Source organism: Aythya ferina (genome assembly GCF_964211825.1).
Source record: "Aythya ferina genome assembly, chromosome: 4".
In the NCBI taxonomy this organism is placed as follows: domain Eukaryota; kingdom Metazoa; phylum Chordata; class Aves; order Anseriformes; family Anatidae; genus Aythya; species Aythya ferina.
In genome coordinates, this window is record NC_140300.1 from 23,360,762 (window position 1) to 23,385,716 (window position 24,955).

At 38.4% G+C, this 24,955-nt stretch overlaps 1 protein-coding gene across 27 annotated transcripts in view; it reads right to left on the reverse strand.

Moving 5' to 3' along the window:
• Nucleotides 1-22,663, reverse strand: part of LOC311435859 (uncharacterized protein) — an 89,488-nt gene extending 66,825 nt beyond the window's left edge. For 14 of the 27 annotated variants that reach the window (XR_014692440.1, XR_014692441.1, XR_014692442.1 and 11 more), the window contains exons 1-2: nt 22,542-22,597; nt 292-403 (exon numbers count right to left, since the gene is read on the reverse strand). Coding sequence is in view for 3 of the 27 variants with exons in the window: in XM_084517364.1 (XP_084373490.1) it covers nt 292-387 (96 nt within the window). In the remaining 24 variants the exon portion in view is untranslated. Of the gene's footprint in view, nt 1-291; nt 404-3,891; nt 3,971-21,737; nt 22,054-22,421; nt 22,508-22,541 lie in introns of those variants that run through there. The other 13 variants (XM_084517376.1, XM_084517374.1, XM_084517369.1 and 10 more) reach the window with 7 other exon arrangements.
• Between the last annotated feature and the right edge of the window lie 2,292 nt (nt 22,664-24,955).

Sequence of the window (24,955 nt, forward strand, 5' to 3'; positions counted from 1 at the left end):
TTTAATTTACCATCTGTTGAGTGGCTTTCCTGAAGCATGTCAGTGATCTCTATTGAATTCAAAGCTGATGTGTCTGCATCACAGCACGCTCAGATGCCATTTGACAAAGCATCTTGTTGCCAGACACAGGCACAATAGGTATTTCAGGTTCCTCTTTTCCTTCACTAACTCTTACAAATAAGAAAGGGTAAATATAACTGAAATATGCATGCAAAGCTGGTACAGTGGGTGTCCAATTTTCTTTGGTTTCAGAGGAATATAAAGCACAAAGCATCAATTCATCACTGTTACCTGTGTGGTGCCCAAGAATCCAGGCAAGGGGGTTGTTCTAGTTGTCATCCTCATGTTCAAGGGGGTGCACAGTGTCAGGCCTTTCCCAGCCCTCATCTGGCTTCAAGTGCCCCTGGGGTACAAGACTCAAGGTCATACCCTGCAACCCTTTGGAATATCTCAAAGTTCACTTTAAAAAACTCACATACACAAAGTCCCAATGAAATCACCTGGTAAGATTCAATGGTTTCCTAACACTATTTTAAAATGTATCCTTAATGGAATATTACAGTATGTAATCAAATAAAAGGCACCTCTTAAGGTTTGCTAAAAGCCTTTGGTTGTTTTCCCAGAAAAGGAGATAGATACATTTTCCAAGTTTATTTGGCTGTCTTCAGTCACTTTCCATTTAAACCATATTTTAAATTGCATCAGGTTTATTTATGTCAAGAAATGGAATCAGATAAACAACACAGCTATGTGTATTCAAATTAAATAGCAGAAGTATCTAACTCAAGGAAGTAGTTGGAATAGTAGGCTGTTCTGAGCTCTGAAGATCTTGAAAAAGAAAACAAAGGGAAAAGTATGTAAGACCTTAAGATCTGAGTCGTAAAAACACAGATAATTAGGTACAGAAAAAGCAAACAATACTAAATATCTGAGCTAAGTGTTGCCTCAGCTGCAGTGTGTTCAGGGTCTTCCAACTTTTCTTCCAGAAAACCTTCTGTTTTTATTTTTTCAGAGGCAGATTTGCATATAACCACTAACACCACACAGAGCTTTGATAAATAGCATGTCTGTATCACCCTACATGCAGGTCTTCAGATGTACATTGAGCTGCTTGACAGTTTGAGACACAGGTAAATCACCCAGCTGATATTTCTGATACAGAGCTTTAACATCCTCCAAGTGCAGAAAGGGAAGGCCCAGATAGCAAGAATACCTATTTTCTTGTCCTTCACTTGAGCTGTTGGCCTTAGAAAGAATAATCCACAGTTAAATACCAGGGAGTCTGATGCAGGGTCACTGACAGCCTGTGCATATCCTACATGCCTGGCACCAACAAGGATCCAAGACAGCCCAGTTCTGGTGCAGATGCCTTAGGAGGCCCTAGATACCTGAACAGAATCTCCATGCAATTCTAGTGGACCAAAGGTCCACTATATGGACTCACTGTTCTAATCCTGCAAAAAGAAGTTGGAGCAGATTTTTTCCCATCACCTTCCAGAAATCTGAGCCTATGAGAACTACAGCCCTGAAGCTGCCTACAGACTTCATAATAAACCAGAGTACACTTTTCAGGTCTTCAATATTTCAAAAGCTACAGGAGTTATAATTATAATAACTGAAAGGTAAACAGCATCAAAAACACAGTATTTGTTTTAATACAAGATATTGTTGTCTTCATTCTCACATCCAGGACAGATCAAAACAAAAAGGGAAAAAAGTCAAGGAAAGAATAGACAACTGAGATACTAGAAAGGTGAGGTAGGTGACAATGGCTGCTGGGCAGCAGAATACAAGTCAGCTTTTGTTATAGCTTTGTCCTAAGTTTTGTCCTAAGTTAAGTTGTGACAAGTTTGATGTTTCTCACTTCTCACTCTCATGTGAGAGTCTATCTGCTTTACACCTCCAATTCTTGATGTTCTCACACCTGTCAGTTCAGCCTTCTCTCCTTTGTCAACTGGCACATATCTTCAATGAGTGATAGCCAGCTAAGTTTCAGTACAGACAAAATAGACCTATTTCTCTACCAACAGCACCTTCTACATTTTTCTCCATGTTACTTTTTGACAAACCTTTTTTCATTATTCACTCCTGCAGCAAAACATAGCCTTGTGTTTTATATCATATCTAGTAAATTCTTGCTAACATAAAGGCTAACACTTTGTCTCATGGACAGTAGCAACCATTTTCTAATCATAACTTAATCTCAGTATCATTGGTTTCTAGTAATCAGCTGTTCAACCAGTCTTTGTTCAAACCACATCCATTTTTTTAAATTTTTTTTTATTTTTTTTTTTTTTTATTACCGTCTACAGTACTTTTCCCTGCATTACAATATCAGGTTAGGTTTGGTCTTAAAGGCTTACCATCCTAAATTATTTCTTGGACCTCGCCTTCTGTCACGACAGCTTACTCAGAAATGCCTCTTTGCCTCCTTCTCCTGCTACTTTCACACTTCCTCCACACTGCCCACTCCGCAAAGAGAAAGCCTTCCACTCCAGTATGCCATCCCCCTCCCACACACATTCTCATTCAAATTCCTCCTGAGAGCTATTTTTGGTCAACCTTAAATAAGTCACATTGCTTCAAGCCCAATATTTAGCTGAGAAAATGCTGAAGATTAACATGAAAATCCAGCCACAATTACGTTCCTATTTCTCCTCTAACAGAGTTCCTCCCTGTAGTCAGCTTCCCAAAAACCACTGCTTCTTCTTCCTGCCCTCTGAATGATACATTTCTTGCTTCTATGTAGTCACTACTCTGCCAATGCATAAATCTGTCTAAAAAAAAAATAAAAATATTGCTGTCAAGCTGCTTATTCCATCTCAAAAGTGATTTGTGATTTATTTACAAATCGTTGTAGAGCTCACTCGCAGCATTGGTACTGAAAGTTCTCAAAGCAGAGACAATTCGCTACATCTGCTGATGTAGGGAATCACAACAGCAGATGTAGGGAATTGTCTCTGCTACATCAGATAGAGGAAAAGTTCATTCCAAGTCATTCAGGCCTACTCTTCATTTTTACACTGTACTTTTAAAAAAGTTTAATAATATCTAAACATTTATTACATAAATAAACCAAGAGAAATGAGATTCCCTAGCTGCAGAGGTAGATGCCTTTTAAAAAAAAATCAGACTCATGAATGTTTCAAAAAAGGTAACAGAAACAAGTAAATGCTCCTTCAGGAAAGGGTAGACAGTGGGTTTAGTAGCTATATATTTGATTTTAAACCAGAATAAAAATATTTCAATATGTGGAAAAGTGATCAATGAGAACTGTAAGATCTTCTGTTGTACTACATGGGCAGACAGTAAGTTTTGTTTTCTTAGCCTTCCAATGTGAAGGCTGCATATGTCTACTCAGAGACATGTGAAAGAAGTCCCTTCTCATTTGCATTGTAAATGCACATAGCCTACTCCCACAATGAACACCAAGAGCAAACCTTATATAGCAATCCCGAACAGATTTCCTTGCCACAGCAAATTCAGTGCCTGCTGTCACTGCAGCACTTCAGAGAAACAAGTTTGAAGCATTACTCAAATAAGTTACAATCCATTTTAATACAAGAAATCTTACTACACTAAAGTTAAAGTCCAGTAGTTCATTGTTCTATCACTTTATGAATTTCTTAATTCAAATGAATAGAAATTGCTTGCCTGTTTAACACCAGCAAGATGTCCTCCCACTAGTCCTCTAGGGAGGTAGAAGAGGGGCTACCCCACAAGTACATTACTATTTCTCCTTCCTGGATGGACAGCTTTTTGGTACTGAATTAAAAATAAATACAGACCAAGCAGGGTGTTCCAAAGAAAGGATTTCATAAATGTTTAGTTATATGATGACACAAGTGTGTTTCTTTTGATCCTGTGTATAAATAAATGCTATTAACTCACCACTCATGGACTTTAGCTCAGAAGAGCTGCTGACTCCTTATTCAGTCTCAGCAGGATCTGTTCTTATGTATCACAAAAGCTCTGCAGTGAAAAAAAGTATAATGCAAGGACTAAAAAAAAAAAAAAAATCTAATGTCGTATATCACCTGTCCTCAGAGAAGTAGTATCTGCATGTTTTCCTTCACTCCTAAAACTATGCACACAGGGTCTCATAAAGCATAGATTTTTTTTTTTAATTTGTTGTTGCACAGAAACCATTGGTGTCTCACAGCAGCTACCATTTTGACGCTACCTAAATACAAAGGAACACACTGCAGTTTTCTGCAGCTGTTGGACCACTTTTAAGAGGTCTCCATGAAGAACACAGATTCAATACAGAAATCTAATCTCATTTTCACAGATACTCAGAAGTAACAGACCTATTCTAAACAAAAACTAATGCAAGTTGGGGTTTGACTTCATTTCATAGCTATTACAGCCCATTTGGGTGCACCCAAGCATTTAGTTGAGGAACAGATACTATTTCTCATGGACATATGCAAAGCATGTTTTCAGGCTACTCTTCCATCATTAAAATGGAAGTTTGCAATGTGTAAGCTGCCTACCTCCTAAACCCCTTGGTAGCATGGCAAGGCACAGGACGCCAGCCAAGCTGTCGGACTGATTCTTTACCCATTTACAGCCTCTTCTGAGGTGCCTCTGACCTGGTCAGGAAAGTCAAGTGTAAGGGCCATAATCCTGAGGAGACTTTCTAGTAGAATAAGTCATTATCCACAGAGGGAGAACGTACAGCTCTATGACCGGGATCACTAGGTTCAACACATCATAATAAATAAAAGCAGAAACTTCAACTGCTCACCAAAAAAAAAAAAAAAAAGGAAAACCTTCCTGCTCAAATCCATTTACAGAAAATAGGGTTTAATTAATCTTTTTTTTAATTAAAGTGCAAGAAGCTGATTTTATTTTGAAGACTGTGTGAAAGCTTTTGTGAGGTGAGTGGCTCTTAAAAGGGCATGAATGCCGCAGGCAGTAAGGTCAGAATGACCTGATCTCCCACAGCCACCAGCATGCAAGAACATAAAATAGCATAAAAAACACTGTAGTGTCCAACCTACAACATTAGAACAACAAATCTGTTACTGCAATCAAAGCCAGGCAACTTCAGTTCGAGAGGTTCTGCAGCTCCTCAGGTGCTCTGACTTCAGTGATGCTGGGGAAGATAGCACTAAAGACAGAGCCACCACCATTCTTGGAAGTTGATGGCTGTATGCAAGATTGCATGTTCAATCAGAGAAGGCAACATTAACAAGCTAGAACACAAACTAAAAATTGGGACCATTTACCATGGGCTAAGAAAATTAGCACATGTGGCCTGAGCCATGCGAGATGGTTTAATTGCCTTCGGCTGTGGCATGGGGAGCTAACAGCACGTCAATGAACAACTGCTGAACATTTCTCCAGACAGCATAATTTGATCTTGAGGTGAGGTCTGTAAAAGATGGACCAACCTTCCACAGTAATTTTTACTTGAAATATTTGAATTTATTAATAATGTAAACTATATTTTATTCTCTCTGCAATGCCTGAGGCACCCATTGGAGGACAACACTCAGCAACAGTGACATGCCACAGTAACTCTACTGATGTTGCAGATAGCACGTTTTATAAAGACATTGTGTAACATCGCTCATGGCAACAGACAGCAAAATCTATATCACATGCCTGGAGTCACATCCTGTAACCACTGGAATATAAGAAAAACAGAAAATAAGAAGTTGTCAGACAGCTACTGCCACAGCTCACATCACACAAACAAATGCCGCCTGATGTCAGTGGATCTCTTGTACGAGGAAGATTATCCCTACAGTGTAATTTCAAATGGCTTTCATATCTTACAGCAAATGTATTGGGCTCAACTCAAAAGCTACTTTCCCAGTAGCTTCTCTTCAGCTTCATTATGTGTAAATAGAAGTTATAAACTAGGACTTCAAAAACCTTTTTATTGGCTTTTTAGCTGTTGCAGCAAGAGCACTTGATATCAGCCAATACTGCTTCTCTATTGCCTTGTGTATCACTTTGAAGAGGTCTGCAGAGCACTAACAATATATTTTTCTTACCCAGGAACATCTGTTTTCAGCTTCAAATTCATATCTATTCCCATCCTCACAACTCACCTCATATTGCATAAATTCAGTAAAAAAAAAAAAAAATAGACAGGACTTGCTCTCCCCCAGCTGATGTAAACCCATGAGAGGTTTGTATCCTATGCAGGTCTGAATTCAGAGCTGCAAAGCATACACATGGCAGAAGGGGCACTGCCTTCATGAGGAACACTAAATTCTCTTGCCTGCTTGTATTGTTCGGACTAGCTACCAATAATCTCCCAAACCAACATATTTTTACAAATGCCTTTATGAAATTTGCAACTTGAATGAATGCATCCACATCTTTCTTTATCCCCTCCATATTCTGTATTCAGCACTTCACCTTACTCCTTCTCATAGGATTTTCCAGTTTAGCAATATTATTGAATTCCAAAGATCTTAAAAATCTTTATCATTAGAATCAAGTCATCTTGCTGTAGACACTGGGAAAAACAATATAATGACAGATATACTGATTATGTCAGCCTAACCTTTCCATCAGATGCTTCAAACCACCCTTATTAGTCACCCTTTATTTCTGATCATAATAAAAATTAATTCTCAGAATGTTTATATGTTCCACCATTTTGCTCCTGTGAGCTGCTCTTCCTTTTTCTTTTTTCAATCTGTGGAAGCTTCACCTTAAAATTTTAGGTTCAGAAGATTTTTATTTTTATTTTTATTTTTTAACTGCAATCCTTCCCCTCCCATTCCTCACCTTAATTGCTATGCCCTATCTGCAAGGCACATGTTTTGGGCATTTTCAGACAAAGTCTGTTCATACAACATAGTAGACTGAGATGCTTTTTGCATTTGTTATAAAACAAGTGACACATTTTAATAAGACTAAACTAGAAAAACCGTAAACAAATCGTAGTCAATTTGGCTTAAGAAAAATGTGTAAGAGGAATAATGTCTATTCAGAACATAACCTGATTAAACTATTCAACCTGAAGTAAGTATAGCAGGGACCATAACATGAATCAAGAATGCAAGTTAAAAAAAGAAGAACAGAAAGAAGGTTATAGGAGCTGAAGTCCCTGAAGTCCTGAGGGCTCTAGGGCATGATAAATATTTGGCCTGACATAAAGTATCTGTTCTCTGAGTTGAGGTTATTCAAAGTGCAGACTGGGAGAGTAGTAGACTGGAGTTCATACTATTGAAATACAGTACATATTCATTACAGTTATAGTTTTGTATTAGTTCAAACATTCTTTATATTTTTATTCTGAAAAGCCTTGTATTTTTCAAAGAAAGCCCATACTCACTAGTATCGCAAATTCCAGTCAATTTTTCAAATGATTAGAGCTGATAATAGACAGCAGCTCTACTACCAGCTCCACTACCAAAGCAAAGCCATAGTACTATAGGATGCAGCAGAGTGATTTTTCATGAGCAGTGAGGTTTATATATATATATATATTTTAAAACTAATAGTAACTCATTAAGTCTGCCTGGGACCTCCCAAACATTAAGAAATACTTGTACATTCTTCCATGCAGAAGACTTGGAGACTGTTCTATCTTGTATAAACATAGATATGAACTTAGGTGCATTTAGATACTTAGCAGGGAAAATGTTTAAGTATCTGATATCTATCTACACATACACTTCGCAGTAGAACCAATACATACTTTTGGTTGCAAAATCAGTATGGTCATGACCAAACATGGCTATCCAATGCCTAAAATGCTGTTGCCTTAGCTTTATATCGTATGCACATTTTGTGTTGCATATTTCTGTTATCCTGCTTTCTAGAAGTTGGGTTTTTGTTTAAGATGCAATTATGTGACAGTTACATAAGCGGAAGGTATAGAGAAGACTGACCCAGACTCTTTTGCAAAGCGTATAGAAACGGGCAAATTGTAACAAGGGAAGTTCTGTTTATGTATAAAAACTTTACCATGACAGTGGTCAAATATTGGAATTGATTGCCCACAGTGGCTGTGGAAACTATCCTTGGAAATAGTCAGAATTCACCTGTGCAAACACCAGATTGTTCAGGGGAGAGTTTTGAGCATCTCCAACTTCCTGCTTGACACCCAAAGCGACCTCCACAGCTGTTTCAAGCTAAATTAGCTGTCAGTTACTGAATCAGATATGATCAAAGGACCATTTTAGCCCATAAATATATCAAATGGCTGCAATCTAAGCAAAGAGCAGGCTACAAATTACCAATTCTTCTTTTATGTTGGGCATTCCTGAAAACATGCTGCATCTTTTTCATAATCCTTCAAGGAGTAGCACATGCAAACCATTATCACAATCTGAAATAAGGCCATAAGGCTTGTTTCCCTGATCAATTACCTTTCATTTAAGCTTCTGTGATATTCTTAGTGATATATTCTTAGTGATACAAGAAAATATTCTACAGCTTTTTAACAGCATAAGTTCCAAGTGCCTTGCAGATACTGTTGGTTATTTTAATTCACGTTTGCTTTCCATGATATAGATGTTGATAATTCCTCATCAGTTTGCAGCAATGATCCCTGTAAAGATATAAGGTCTTACGTACATAGCACCTACATAATTCCTAATACTATTGTTAGGCACATGGTGAGGTTGTTTATAACACAAAGCATTTCAGCAGCCAGAAAAAGTCAGTTGTACCAGAGTTCTCTCCTAAGTTGAGCAACGCTGTGCAAGTACAATGCCTAGAAGAGATAAAACTGAAAACAAATCCTCAAGCACACAACTGGGACCAGAGGGTGAGCACCTGCACTCTAGAAATCAGCTACAGGAAAGCCATAGGGTGTTTTCTCGATCTGTATTTCTTTTTCTTCAAGGCCAATATTGTATATTTTACTAGAATTGGAACAATTATTATGTCATAAATTCCAAAGCATGAAGAGATTTAATCCACATTTTCCAATCTCTGAAAGTAGAAAAGAAGTTTTTATTCTCAGCATGAGTAGAGAGTAATAATAAAATTCAACTGACAAAGCACAACACATAAGTATGACTTGTATTAGCACCTGGTGACTTCAAAAAGTTATCTGTGATTGTTCCAGTTTGAATTTTAAAATTTGTCTCCTAAATCTATTTACACCAAAAAGCTGCTTAGAAATATTTAACAGATTCTTTTTTCTTTTAAATTATTTCACTTCTTTCCAACCTGGGATGAGAAACCCCTCAAGAGTTGAAACATTGAGGAAAATGTTTCTGTAACTTTCTCTTCTTAAGTTCTTTTCTAGAAGTTGATTGAATTTAAGAGGCTAAGAGAAACAAAATACCAAGTTACTCCATACACACACTTCAAGCCCCTTCTAATATTTTTGTCTAAGCTTCAATGATAGGTGTGCCTAGCCAACTAGCTGAGCCTTTTTCTTTCACACCACCATAGAAATTAAGTTTGAGAGCACACCAGTCTCCCCACTTGCTTTTGCTGAGCAATGCTGCTAAGGCAGCCAGTTGGCTCAAAGTTAAAGCTGAAGGCCAATGTGCAGATAATACAAATTCAATGTAATTTGGGTTAATTGCAAGTTGAAGCTAATGTAGTAAGACAAATGAAGTATTTGAATCTGTTCCCCTTATACTTCAGCTCATTTTTCTGAGCACAATGGTCCCAGTCAGCTTGAGCAGAGACACAGCCCAACAGACCACACTTTTCTTCCAGATTCACATCTCCTCCATCCCTCTGGGAGGACTGACAACAATGCCCTTGTTGATTGGGATTTGCTTCAGCTAACTCTCAGACAAAGAGATGCCTCTGGTGTAAACTTCAGTGTTCCCCTTACCCACTTGTACCTACCAAAACAATGAAGTGAATCATAGTGTTTTCCTTTTTTTTTTTTTTTAAAGGGGTGATGAAAGAGGAGATATAAACTACTCAACCTCTGACTTTAGAAGGGGTGGCCTAACTCCTGCTTCTTCAAAACCTGACATTGGATGAGCTAGATCCCACCTTATAGAGTTGTCGTATGTCAAACTCAAAAGATGAAGGTAAACCCACATCCACATGAGGACAGAAGTGATGAGGAATCTGTCTTCCTGTAAGCTCCCCAAAGCAACTCAGTGAGGAGAGAGTGTGCCCCTTGAATAGTAAAGTGGGAGAAGAGGATCATGACAGCTCCATGGGCTCCTGTCAGCTCCAGTAACCTTCAGAAAGTAACTTAAGACAGAAAACCTCCCCACCCTCCCATTGCATACTGGTTGCCACTTTCTCACAGCCCTTCCACAGAGCTATCTGGACCCTGTGTTTAGGCATTTATGCTTTGTAGCTTCAAGTCCACAGTATTCTTGGCAATTGTTGACCATTGTTAAGGCCGCCAGCAGGTAAAAGGGCTCTCGGGAAACATTCTTTATTCCCTGCATCTGAAGTGTTGCGATACGCATTTAGTTACAACACATATGATAGTTGTCTGCTTTTTTGGTAACTGAAATCATTATCAGCAAAAATAACACAAGAAAGGCAAGAAATGAATAAATCACTGATTGCAAACCAGCACAAAGCCAAAAATACTATTCCGTTTTTCCCTTTAGGATCACGATTAAAATCCCCACTTCCATATGGGGGGGGACCAAATTTACTAACTTTGGGAATGTTAACAGAAAACCGTTGGAAGGATTAAATGCTCAAACATAGAATGAATTTACTGTAAGTGACTCATGCCTGCACTTCAGGAAGCTTAGGTAATATCTTAACTCATTTCTCATTTGGAAGTGAACTTTTTTGCTTATGAGATGATTATGAAAGTAGAACTATAATCCTAATGATGCTGATCCTAATCTTAGGGGGGTTATTTTGAGCATCTCCAAATCTGATTGCATTCAAATCTTTAGACCATTAAAGCAACCATTAATTTCACTCTATATTTAGGTCCAGATTTTTTGAAAAAACTTTTTTCCCCTTCTCCACCAGTTCTGGAAAAATAAAGCTCTAAAGCAACCTGCATCAAATGGCACTTTTTCAGCTTTTTTTTTTTTTTTCAAATCATCTAAGCAATGACACCTATATACAAATATGGATTGGTTTATTTTACAGACATTTAACTTACACACAGGCACCAGGATTGAATGCACTAAGTCAACGCAGCAGCCCCACTAACCATTTTCATATCAAGTGATCCCTAAGCAATGAATTAATTCCACCCCCCACAACTTCCATTAAAATTACTCCGAAGACTACACTTCTATACATACCTAATAAATAAAAGGCTTCCACTTCTAACTTCAAATCTATCAACAATTATTTGGATCAGACATGCATGTATTATTCCTCAGCAAAGCTGTCAGGATAGGGACAGCTTCCCTATTTGCAATATCACGCAAAATAATAGAAATTGCTAAATACTGTGGCTATTGCGAAGAACAGAGAACACAGACATGCTTAGCACTTAGAACTTCCCTAAAAAGAAGCAGGTTCCAGCCTAAACCCAGCACAGGAGTCTTCACTGATTTAAAAGGAGAAACACAGTGGGTGAAGCAGCTTTTTACCTTTTTAGTAACACCTGTGATGTGTTATCTTTTTCCAGACACTGACATTTAGGCTGTATCTGAGAGCATATCCATACAATATGATGCAGTGCCTCTGTAAATCTGTGTGAGGGCACTTAGATTATCACACAATTACAGATGCATCACAGGAGTATAGCACTGGGGATAAATAGCCCTGTTGAAAAGCAGAAGGTATTATTCACAGGACTGCTGGCTCCTTGTTCAGCAGATATGCCCTAAACCTGGATAATATTTAAAATACATTGCTTCTCCTTATCAGCCATGAAGCTAACATTTTACTAGCAGTTTCCACAAATCTTTCATTGAAAATCTGATCTAACAAAAGAATTAAATCCAGCTTTAACTTAGAAGATCAACTTTTAGAGCACCTTTGGTACCACTTTCTTAAAAAAACAAAAAAAAAAAAAAAAAGCAGCAAATATTTTGGTTGTTGTTCCTGCTGTGAACCAAGGCCCTCTTGTTAAGAAAGGCCGTGCGAGTGCCAGGGATGTGTTTTCTATTGATGAGCAAACCCTCATTTCTGGTTATGTTTTACTAAGTGATATTTCTCTTCCATTCATACACGACATGAGACAATTAGAAAACCTTGTTTCTACTTGTACTAAATGGATCGGCTCCACAAGCAAATAGATTTACTAAGGTCACCTCTTCCTGGCAAAATGTTGTATATGCATTTAAAATGTTTTTCAATCAAAAAAATCCATATCAAATTGTGAGTAATCTTAGCACCTTTGAGTTATTATCAAAATTACTTGGTGCAATCTGGAAATGGTATTGCTAGCAACATGAGAATAAAAAAAATGGACAACTGATATGGCTGCAAATACGTTCTGATTATAGATAATAAAGTTTGATTTAACATGTAAATATATTCCTACAAATAAAGTTCATCTGGGCTACTTGAGCTAGATTGTACCTATATAGCTTATCTATTTTCATGCTAAACTCCTTACTACAGTATTGAAACAAATGGAAGGTTGGCTTATCTAGTATTATGTTGAAATATACCCGTCCTTCATTGTATGTTTCCTCATAGCTTAAGAAATTCACAAACAAAAAAGGCAGCAGGGACTACAGCTACTGAATCCTGCATGCATACTGCTCAGCACCTGCACACCAACGAGGAGATATAGCTGGCCTGTAGCTGCTGCATCGCATCCCTGACCTCTGGCACCTATCCCACATTTCTGTTAGCATGCAGGGCTAATTTTCAAAGAATTTCAGGGATATTTACACCATTAAAAAAGACAAGTCTGAAGAATTAAAGTTCGTGTCCCACATTCCCCCTGTATCCCCTCCCAACTTCTTTGCTGTGGCATATCCCTTCCATTTCAATCCACAGTTCCACTCCAGGGTGGAAGTAACCCACAGCAGAAGGTGGGAATATTTTGGATAGAAAAGCTTCTGTGTTTTTTTTTGTTTTGTGTTTTTGTTGTTGTTTTTTAACTATGTGTTCTTTCAGGTTTTGTTTGGTTGCTTTTTTGTTATGTAAACATATTAGAAAAGTGCCCAGTCCTAAAATTTATGCAGATACAAGAGTCAAGTCAGGGGAAAGAATGGATTGCCTCACACCCCTTCTTTACACGAGCATTTATGAACATTTACTACAGTATATCTGAAAGATGACTGAAAACAGACACAGCTCCTCCTGCTTGGACAGGATCCTACAATAATACAAATAGACTAGGAGTTGAATCCTCTACACAGCTCACACTCCTGACTGAAGCACAGCAGTGCTGCATTTCCTACAGTTAAAAACTAATAGGAACTGGCAACCCTACTCCTTCTGGGTAGTTGAATTTTTATTGCCTCTAAAAGTTTGCTTGTCCGTTTGCCTCTGACATGACTTTCATACAGCTGAGGTTTGTACCTTCTTCCCCCTCCACACCCAGCAGCATTTACAACTAGTTCTGGGACAACCCAGCCACAATATCATCATGCATAAGAACCCTGATGCTTGGATTTTGCTCACATATCTGAAAATATTTTTTTGTCCTGATACTGATGAGTTTCCACCAGGTACATGAAAGCCCTCACTGAAGTGGGAATTTTGCTTTCCAAATTCTCTACAAACTCAACTTGTTTGTAGGCACCAATTCAATAGATGAAAATAATAATAATCTTGGGAACTAAGGAATACGACAAAAAGGTGGTACAAAGGACCAACATTTGATTTTTCCCTTACTATACTTTGTATTATTGATCCTTCTGCTGTTATTTGCTTCAGGGCTTTTGCAGAACAGTCCCATTGACCTACTGAATAGTTAAACTTTTTTGTTTTAATTAAAAACACTTCCAAGTCCACTGTCATTGAATTAACTGTTTGGTTTGTTTGTTTGTTTTTACTACTTAATTTATTCACAGCAACAAGAAAACAGGCCATGTTAAAATATCTGCGAGTAATTTTGTTGTTTTTCCCCTTATACACGCTTGCATGGTTTTCTAGCCTTTGTGAAAGCCCTGACCTCCCAGGAGGCTATGAGGCTTCTTCAAAAACTAGCCACTTATTCAAGCAACAATAGCAGCTGGAGTTATACTAATGATAGGAAGTGACAGGAGCTAGCCATATCTAGAATTAGGTAATTTCTGACTCAGCTGTGACAAGTTCATAAGTTCTTAGAAAAATATTACATAATGCCATGAGTACAAGTACAAAGACAACTAATGCCTCCCTAAAGTAGCTAGTCATTGCCACTTAATTTTTAGTCCTAGACATGATTCAGGACACATCTGTTAGGCACTAGACAAACAGAATTAAATTCACCATGCAACCCACAATGAAGGGAAATTTTAACTGTTACGAAGAATTTGGTAGTAATTGTGGCAGCAAACTGCCACTCAGTTTTGCTCAGTGCAATTAGATTTACTCATGTAAAGGTCAAGTCACCTTACACAAACTCATGAACCACTTCTACCTGTGCAGATGGACTGTGCTGTAAACTTATCAAAGCAACAGAGGCAAATATCCACTTTAACTTCTACTTAGATGAGTACCAGGTGCCATCAGATGAAGAACTAGGCTCATGATCTCTAGTGGTACCTTCTTTATTCGGTAGTACTACAGAACTGTAATCCTTCCTTTTTTCTGCATGATGAAAAAAGTAGGGTGACATCTTCAAGCCAGCTCTCTTCACAATTCAGTTTCTGAAGATGGTCACTTCAGCAGATAATATGATCTGTGAAAAATAGCCTCTTAATTGAGAGTTGTCAACAGCTCCTGTGAGAAATTAACTCCTTAGCAGATAACATTAGCATGAATACACACACAGCACAGATATTATTCTGCAGTCCTATTTTCTTTAGTTTTATCAGAAACGCTTCAGAGCAGATATTTCCCAGTGCTTTGAGCATCCATGATGTACAAATAGAATTTGAAGTACACATTAATATTTAGTCAGAAAAGACCATGCATTCTAACTAAACAGTACTTCTGGAAATATGGGAAGGGGGTACATTGCTTGCAGTGAAGGAATTTGAACTGTCATCCCCTGCATACTTTTCAGTAGGCTGCTAAATCTTCCACATGATCACTTAGATTTCAATGTGACAATTTATTATACAGAGGAAAAAAAAAAAAAAAGGTAAAAAATCCCCCACGTTCTTCAAACGCCCTTCCTGGGAAATTATTCAGTAGCCAGTGGAGTTTGTCCTGAAACAGCTTCATTCCCAAGAAAAATGGCATCACTACTTCAGTTTTTTCCTATATCCTTTCCACAACTGCAGATTACATCTGAAAATTACGTCAGTTGAAAGCCATTTAAAATACAGAATTCAAATGCTGCCTTCATCCAACCTGAAGATTAAATTTGCTTATTATTCAAATGCTACTCTTATAAAAAAAAAAAAAAAAAAGCACCACTGGAAGAAATCTTGCATTTTGCCCACACATCCTGTTTAATGCCTATAAGGTTATATTTTACTGCAAAATGGAAGATTAAAATGGAAGCTTTACTGTAGCTTTGGACATGTATTAAAAAGGACTACTCTGCCAACAGATTCTTCATCTGGTCATAAGCATAATACTGCTAATTCAGTTATTAACTTTAGCTGTTCCAGCTAGCCAGGACCATGAGTTCAGGGACTTACAAATTAATCCATGCAACATCTGAGAGGACTCAAATTCTACTTCAGCTCCAGTTTAGATTAACATAAAAGAGCTTTGAGAGGTCTTAGAGTTATATAAAGTTCTACCTACAGAGATCTCCCTTAATTTATTTGGAGGGCTTGTAGCACTGCTCATGTTAGACCTGTTGTCTCAAATCTGTTCTTGTTTACAGTTGCTCTCATAGAAGCGTGTTTGCAACTGACAAACCATACATGCTTTGGTACTTGCCTCTCTTCAGTCCTAATCCTAAAAGTGAATCGAACACAGTAATCCTTTAGTTCAAAAGCTGCCTCATACAAGCTCATAGGTTTCCCTACAGACGGGAATATTCTCTATTAATCTTCTAGTGGCTTTAGGACATTAAAGAAAATAACCTGCTTGTGTACCTGTCAGGCAGCAGCCTGATTCCCTGGCAGATACAAGCAGCTTTCAGTGTATGGCTTGAAAAGTCAGGATCTGCTCCCCTAGAGTTAAGGGACTCTCACACAGCATGAAGCTGGCTATTTCATTCATAACATATCCTTCACTAAAATCAGCACATTTTCTAAGAGATAGAAAAAATAAACAGAATGCTTAAGGAAAAGTTACTCTCAACATCTGTTGACAGTGCTTAAAATAAAAAAAAAAAAAAAAAAAGTAAACCTTAGAGCCCTAACCAATTTCAATTGGCAAAGTAGAGCTGTCTCAGCAAACTTAAGTCCCTTCAAGCTTCAGGAAAGTCAACAGAAAGGTAAGTGTAATTCTCTGCTGAGCCTTCTGCCCCCAAAAAAGTCCTTTTTTAGGGCTTCTGACAGAATCAGAAAGCCCTAAACTTAGAACAGTTGTTGGGTATGTTACTCTTCAGGTAGAAGGCAGACCAAATCGGATGCAGTATACATTGTTGGGGTGAGAAGTTATGGGGACTACTAGAAACACAAAAAAAGGAGAGCGTGGAAGCGCAGTCTTCATGGGGTTGCAGATTGCACTGTAGAGTTAAAGGATCTTTTAGTTGCAGCAGAAGGAACTGAACGCAAGAAGGAAGTGCAGAGCACTTAAGAAACCTCAGGTAGGGTCTCTTCATCCACCAGAGAAAAGGGCAGCAGAGAACTTGAGGTTAGCTTTTGGTAGTTGCACTTCTCAGAGGACTTTCATAGATGCTTTACAATAGCATAGAAGGAATCTTTAATTATGTCCAAAAGTAATTCAGCAAGAAACATCAGGAAAGAGTATATCCTATGAACATGTATGAAGAATCCACAATTTCATTTTTCCCTCACCAGTGAGGGAAAAAAAATCAATACAAACAGATTTATAGCACAAGACTGCAGAGTAAGTCACTGCAAGGGCAATAGTGTTTGCATTAGTGAAATCAAGAGAGCACAGACCTTGCAAGGAAACAAAAGAACATAGAAGAGAGACAACCAGCTGAAATACACGTCTTCCTGCAAAACTCTGAACAATTTAGCACAAAAATCTAAGTATAACATGAATATAAACAACAGATTATTGCTGTCTGATCCAACTGTAATAAGTTAACTTCATTTTTGATTTATAGCCTCCAAGTGCTTACATATGCAGTAAGCATCCTTTCATGCACTCAGGAGTGTTGTCTTACCAGCTAGAGTTCTTCAGGTGCAAGAGTATTCAGAAATCAGTGGATTTCCCCCCACTGATCTTGGCACAACACCAGCTGCACAAAGTCATGACTTTAGTTGCTAGAAAGCAAGCACACCTGCTTTATTACTCCAGCTACCAAAAAAAAAAAAAAAGGCACTTTTAAACACAACTAGCTTCACCCCTAGCTAATTTACTGTAGAGTAAGTTAATATTTCAGAGCTAGCCAACCATGCACCTATCAGCACTGTGGCTGGTTACTCTAGATTTATTTACACGTTTATATCAAGACTGATGTGGCCCATTTTTTTTTTTTTTTTTAATGACTAGCTGCTTGTGATGAGAGCTTATTTTCTTCATAGAAATACTGTATTTCATAGGCTACCCATTTGGCCCTGCTAAAGCAGCCTCACAGAAATACAGAGATATGGAAGTAAAGCTATATTTCATGGCTTAGGCCCATAGCACGAATTAAAGTTGAAACTGCTTATTCTACTCTTGAAGCTGTTTTTGAAAATATTTATCCCAACATGCACATTACTCATCATTTATAAGGCATTACACTAAAATGAGATTTTATTCTCTGTTAGGTGATGGCATCTTGTGACAAAATGTTCTCCAGCTACCAGAGAGTGGTTGTTATTCCATCTTGAATACCTGGCTTGGTAACTGACATTGGGAGCATTTGACATGAATATGTAGATATGTGAAAAAGCTGTGCTCAAAACAAGACAGACTACGATAAAAAGGTCAGCTTGACAGGCTAGAAAAAGCCTTAAGGCTCCTCTTCAAATCAGGTTTGAGTTTTCTACAAAGGTCACTGTCACTGTGAACTATTTCAATTTTCTTCATTAACAGGCCTCAGGAACACTTCAAAATATTATTGCTCTAAGCATTTGAGGAAATCCTTAGAAGAGATGGAAATTTATCATTGCATCACCAACACAACACAGCCTCCATAGCATGTCAGCTCCTGAGATCAGAGTCTTTTCTGTATCATACATCTTTGTGTGAAAACCTAAAAGAATGTCTGAATGTTCCAAAAAACACCCTATAAATATGTTCAGTTTAATGAATGCTGCAAGTATGATGCAAGACTTTTATAATCAGCATTCCAAATACTCTGGTATTTTTTAGTTATGAAATAAGGCAATGACTCTTATACTCCCAGAATACACCAATCAATGGTCATTACAGCACTCACAAGAGAAATCAAGATCCTACTTCTATTTTTGACTGCTTTTCTTTTTTCCTAAGAGACTTCTTCAAACATCCTGCTAAGATGGCACCCTGCCTCTTCAAGTCTAGTATAACAACTGGCATCACAGGTGAGATCTATAGCTATCAAGTAAAGGTAGCAATGAGTCATTTCCAAAAAATAACAAGATACAAATTTGTGTAAAAAAGCCTTTGATACCGATGTGTCAGCTTAGGAAGAACTACACTGATTCAATATCAGATTAGTCAGAAGTCTGGATAATAGAAAAAGAAGTCAACTGGTAGCTTATAACAACAGCTTGACAAGATAGTACTTACTGATCACTCATTTCTTTGCTCTTAGATGCCTACTTCAAATACACTGACACCAAAGTCAGCCATCACACCAAGTATGACCAGCATGAAGACTTCACAGATGTCCATTTCAACCAGCCACCAGGAAGAGGTTTTTGTGCCAAAGTCAGCATCCAAGACCATGTGATTGGATTTCATAAGCTGAATGCACTGCCATCATACCAGAAATTGCAAGACACTTTCTAAATAAACCAGATTTTCCTGAACTGTTCTTATGTGCTTCAGCCTGACTACCTTGAGTAGTCATACTTTACGTTGTGGAGGGAAGAAGCACACTTAGATCACAAATTAACAGTCAATGAACTCATTGGAGGGGAAGAAGAAACGAAAAGACTGTTTGGACTTTTGAGCTTACTATGCCTGTTTGTCTGAAGACAATAACCTGAGCGAAGACCTTAACTCTCAACAGTTCACATGGTGGATGCAGCAGAACAGCCACTTCTCCAGACAGGTCCAGCTCAAAGTCTGTTTCCTCCACTGAAGCATGAAATGAGTATATCAAATATTTATGAGGAAGTTATGAAAAATCTGTTTCAGTATGAAGCTAATTTCTCTTTCATGTTATAAGTAACTGCAGAGTTCATTTTAGATCTCAGGAGCCTCTCATTAAAGTTGAAGTCTTCAAACTACTTTCATTTCAATTATTCCACATTGCGTTAAAAACACTCTAAAATCATCGATTCCCTTGAAATAACAGGAAGAGGTGGAAAGATACAGTAGGCATGCATGAAAAGACTAAGCCCTTCCCTAGAAGCCAATTAAACAGAAATTGAGTCTAATGATTTTACCCCCTTCTATAAACCTATTTAGGAAGGGATCTAACGCAGTTCACATTCCTACCCAGTTCAGCATCCTGGAAGCATGATAAAACTACTGGAATAGCTGCAGAGTAATACAAGTTAAAGAGCTTCCACTTCATCTACCTTAATAAATAAATATCAGTTATGTATTTGCTCACCCTGACAAAAGTAAAAGTTTATGGCAGGTGTCTCCACATAGGCCTAACATTCTGTGCTTTGTTCTAAGGCCCAAAAATCATACAAGATTTTTATTGAAACAAGAAAGACAATATGATATACTACCTTTTTTTTCCCTGTATTAATTACCTTCAAAAAGTATACAGCTCCTATGAAAATTAAGGGATGAAGTTCTTTATCAGTAATATGCATCTCAACTAGATAATAAAACATTAAAGTTCATGATCACCATATTCCCTGATGTACTGAATATAGTTCATCCCTTAATCTAGAAAGAATATTCATACTATATATACTGCAATAAGCTTATAAAAGTAGTATTTGGATGCTTTGCAGCTTCACAGAAGTTGCACAAAGGTTGAGATAAATATTTGTATTAATGGTAGAATTGCAGAGTACAATTTAATACAAGATGGCTTTAATCACTCTGTCTGTAAGAGTTAGACTATACATCTAAACAGTAATGTCTCTACCTCCCACTAAGGAATAATTTTTTCTGTCTTCCAATCAAGTTCATTTGGGGACAGCACCTCTTTGCTTCCTACCTGGCTAATTTTAACACACTTGTTGCAAAACAGTTCCCCACACCATCCTGTTACATCAACAACATATGGTAGACACAGGAAAGCTATTACAGCAAGAAAACTAATTATTCCTCAGTTCAGATACCTGTGGACCACACAAAGCTATTTCACAGATATAGAAGAGATGTGGGAAAAGGATGGACATTCACAGACAACATATGCAACCAAGGGTTTGTTTGCTGGAGCTGGAAGTTCTGCTTGCAACAAAGTACCTTCTCCAAAAACATGGGGCAGTCCTCAGCAAGTTGATGCAACTTCATTCTATATAACTTAAAACATTATCTCTACTCTTTCTTCCATGATCCAACCTCTAGATTCAGGGAGTCAGACATATGGCAGGCACACAGAGCAAACAGGACAAGCAAAGCACTTATACTAGAGGAGGGTTTACCGTACCTGCTTAGGAATCAAAATATCCTGAGTTGGAAGGGACCCATAAGGATCATTGGGTCCAACTCCTGGCACGACACAGGCCCACACAAAAATCCAGACCATATGCCTAAGAGCACAGTCCAAACACTTCTTAAACTCCAACAGGCTTGGTGCCATGACTACATCCCTGGAGAGCCTGTTCCAGCGTGTGACAACCCTCTCATTGAAGGGCCTCTTCCTATGTCTAGCCTAAACCTCCCCTACCTCAGCTTGACACCATTCCCTTGGGTTCTATCACTGGTCACTAAGGAGAACAGATCGGCACCTGCCCCTCTGCTCCCCCTCGTGAGGAAGCTGTAGACTGATGAGGTGTCCTCTCAGCCTCCTCTTTTCCAGGCTGCACATGCCAGGTGACCTCAGCCACTCCTCTCTAGGCTCCTCTCTTCCCCTCTAGGCCCTTCACCATCTTTATAGCCCTAGACAGAGGAAATCTGGACTTCAGCATAAAGTAAAATGTGCTGAATTAGAAGAGCTACCAGAAAGAAGTACACAAGGATTTCATTTCAAAGTTGTGTGAGGATAACTGGCTAGCCAGCATAACTCAGTATTCATTAAACTTGGTTTATAACCAAGCAAGTCCTCCTCTCCCTCACTGTCTCCTCCTGCTGGAGGAGGAGTTTTCTCTTCCATAGCACACAAAGAAGCTGCAATCATACCACAGAGTTAAATTCACTTAAACAGAAACTCTTCTTGCTAGTGGGATTAGGGAATTTCAAGGTCATCTCACCATGGTTCCAACAAAGCAGAGTACCAGCACAAGAAGATGATGTTGTTCAATACCCCACAGTTTACTGAGATTCCCAGTCATTAAGGGACAATAGTAGACATGTTAGCAAAAAACAACACCAGAGGCTCCTCACATATAAATAAGGTACTATAGCTCTAGTTGTTGTTTAAAGAAAGAAAAAAAAAAAAAAAAAAGAAAAGAAAAAAAAAAAAAGCAGATTTTTTTGGACTGAATTGCCTACTTGCATAGACTTACCTGTCTAAATTGGGACAATACTGCTAGTAGTACCACATAAAGACATCAGATTCATAGTCATATAACCCCTTTTTATTAAAGGATAACTATTTTACAAAGCCCATAAACCAGATATTCCATTTTTAGAACACCCTTGCAATTTATTCCTGTAAAAGGCCATTATTATCATTAAGTGATTTTACCTCAAACTGGAAATAATGAAAACTTTGTCCAGGAACACCTTTATAGGCCTCCACTCTGGCCTGCTTCTTCTACTTCCACAGAAAGCCCCTCATCAGAGCCCAGCAGCTGACACTTACTTTATCACAAATGAGCTACAGCTTCTTTTCTCACATAGCTCCATACTTAATTACATATCTCCCTGACTTCTCTTAATGGAGTCAGGTACTACCTCTTAATTTATCTGAAGATGAGAGTCACATGTTATTTTACCATTGACATACTGCTGGCTTATTCCCCACATTCCTCTAAGCCTCTGAAGTAGCATGGACATCCATGAAGTACCTCTGCCTCCTTCAGAAGCATGTATCAGAATATTCCTATACATACAACAGCAACATAAATATCCCTATAGCTTCATGATCCCCTATCCTTTTAATTATGCTTTTCTGAGCCTCTCTCCTAGAGCCTTTCTCAGTAAGAAAGCCGCACCCCCTACCTAGCAATTCCTGTCTGCTTCTTTACCTTGCCCATGTTATGGAGAGATCAGTGAGCTCCCACTCATCCTTTTCTTCCTCAAGGGACATCTAACAAGCACACAGAAATTTCTGCCCCATCAAAAAAAACAAAGCCTGCAAAACTTACCTTTGTGAATGCAGGAGAGCCAAAAAGCATGAGGTAACCCTCAGGAAACCATACGAGTGGCACCAGGCTTTTCTTCTTGTTTCTAGGTGCCACCTCACACACCCACCTCGTCAGGGCTAGATGGGGAACACCTGTCCCATGGGGCAGCTGGAAGGGCTGCCTCTATTTTTCTATTCAGGCAGTAAGTCCACAGCAGTTTCATTTTTGTGAGTGTCTAAGAAAGATCTGGAATGTCAGTAATAATCACTTTAATAAAATCCTGCCTTGTTTCCATAGGTATTTCACTTACAACGGAGGAAGCTGATGGTGATCTTTTTTAAAAAATGCTTGTATTAAATATATATATATATATATACACATGTATATATATTCTGGACCAAAGAGCTAATCTATGGTGTTTCCATGTGCCAGAAAGGGCTGAATAGTCTTCTTTTACTGATTTAAACCTTTCATAGATCCTGAAAACTTTGAAGATCTGTAAATAGTTTATGAAACTTGAGATACCAGAAAGGAATTGAAGGAATAAGACTTAGCTATGAAAACATGATGTGCTAGCATCAGGACAAGTTAATCCAAATCAAGTCTAACCATCTAAACAGATGGCCTGAGCCACTTCTAACTGTAATTGGACCTCAGTGTTGTAGTTTCAGCGGAACTATGGCTTTGTGGTCTCTTCCTTCAGCCAAAGCAAGGCACTTACACGGGTCATTTCATTTTGTGTACCTCTCAAAAGATAATTAAAACAAAATAATAGTAAAAAAAAATAATAATAAAAAGCATTTTGTAGTTATGAATGTGTTTTAGCAATCCTTGACTTAAAAATGCACAATCTTTATACACCATGGTCCAACTGGCAGCCCTGGCTTGCTTCCTCGTGCCCAGGGAGGAGGAAAGCATCTTGTCCAGTGAACTGAGCCTGAGCTGTGCCTCCTCCTGGTTCTCCACCAGCAGCAGTTGGCCACAGGGTGCAGCGTAGCAGCTGCTGTGGTCAGGAAGCCTCGTGCCCCTAGGCACCAGCCCAGCTTCCTCCACAAGCCATCACGGCAAACCAGCTCTTTGCATTAGTTCTCCCACTCCCAGCAGTGAGAACCAAACACAGCCCACAAGGCATCCTAAAACCCAATCTGTCCCTCGCAGCTGACAAAATTGGACCACCCTACAGATAGGAAAGGAACACATTCAATGTGGAAGTGCCGGATATCTTTCCGTTAGATAACATACGTTTGGGGTTGTTGGGAAATGTTGCTTCTTCACTTCCTTGCGAGAAGCCTAGCTACCATATGTGCATTGACGTTATCTTATTGCCAGAAGCTAAAAAAGTGTGGGTGCCAGTGTGCAAATACCAAATAATAAAGGAATCCCCCAGAGACGTCTGATTCAATTTCCTCGGTAATACAAGACAAACATGAAAATTCATTGTCTTGATTAGCTTTAGTGCAGGGAAACATCTTTCACAGCTGATTGTAAATCTTCCGAACAGTCTCATTTAGCTTTTAACCTTCCTCTCTTTTTCATCCATGTGCAGATTATTCCAGCCCAGACATTCATTTATTTGAATAGCCTAAGACGTGTATGTTGGCTCCAGTCAGAATAAGAAGCCTCTGCAGTACACAAATAAGACCAAGAACATTGTGAACATACTTCAGAGTATCTTAGTACAAATGCATACTGCAGATACATCTTTGAAATAAAATGTCCCCATCACAAATAAAATACATTTTCTTTCCTTAACACTGCAAGTGTTCAAGGAGTGATGAAATATTTTAAAAACTGAAAAACGCATGCTGTGTTTTAAATCACCTTTCTAAGGACCTTCATGTCACCATGATAACATAAAAACTAGTATGTGCTGTAAGCAGTGCCACTGGTGGTCACAGAAACAGGGGATGAGCGTTGTGCTTGAACAAGATACTTGCAGCACATACATACAGCTGCATTATTCCTGTAGTCATTGCATCTTGTCTGTCAGTGCCAACTTCTCTGCCCTTCTATTGTTTCCTCTGTGATTTTTGTCCTACAGTTACCAGAGGAGTTCTTCAGATGTCCAGGACTGTTATTACCAACAAAGAAATCATTATTAATATGTTTTTCCAGATTTCTGTTAATGCAAATGATCGTGGAAATTACTGATCTGACTTCAAAAGGCATATGGGAGATTAAAACACAAACACAGTGCCATTATCTCACTCTGGTTCCTATCAGTATTCCTCCTCATAGGCTGGAAAATTTAAAATCAAATTGTGACATTCTTCACAAATGTGAAGGCAAAAGATAAGCAATCAAAATCTCACAAGATATAGTTCTGCCTTAGATATTCTTTGGCCTTAATCATGTTTTAGAAACATCTGTTAGCTATAAAGTTTAAAGACTCTTCATGAAATAACTAAACATTGTCATCTCAGTGATTCAAAACA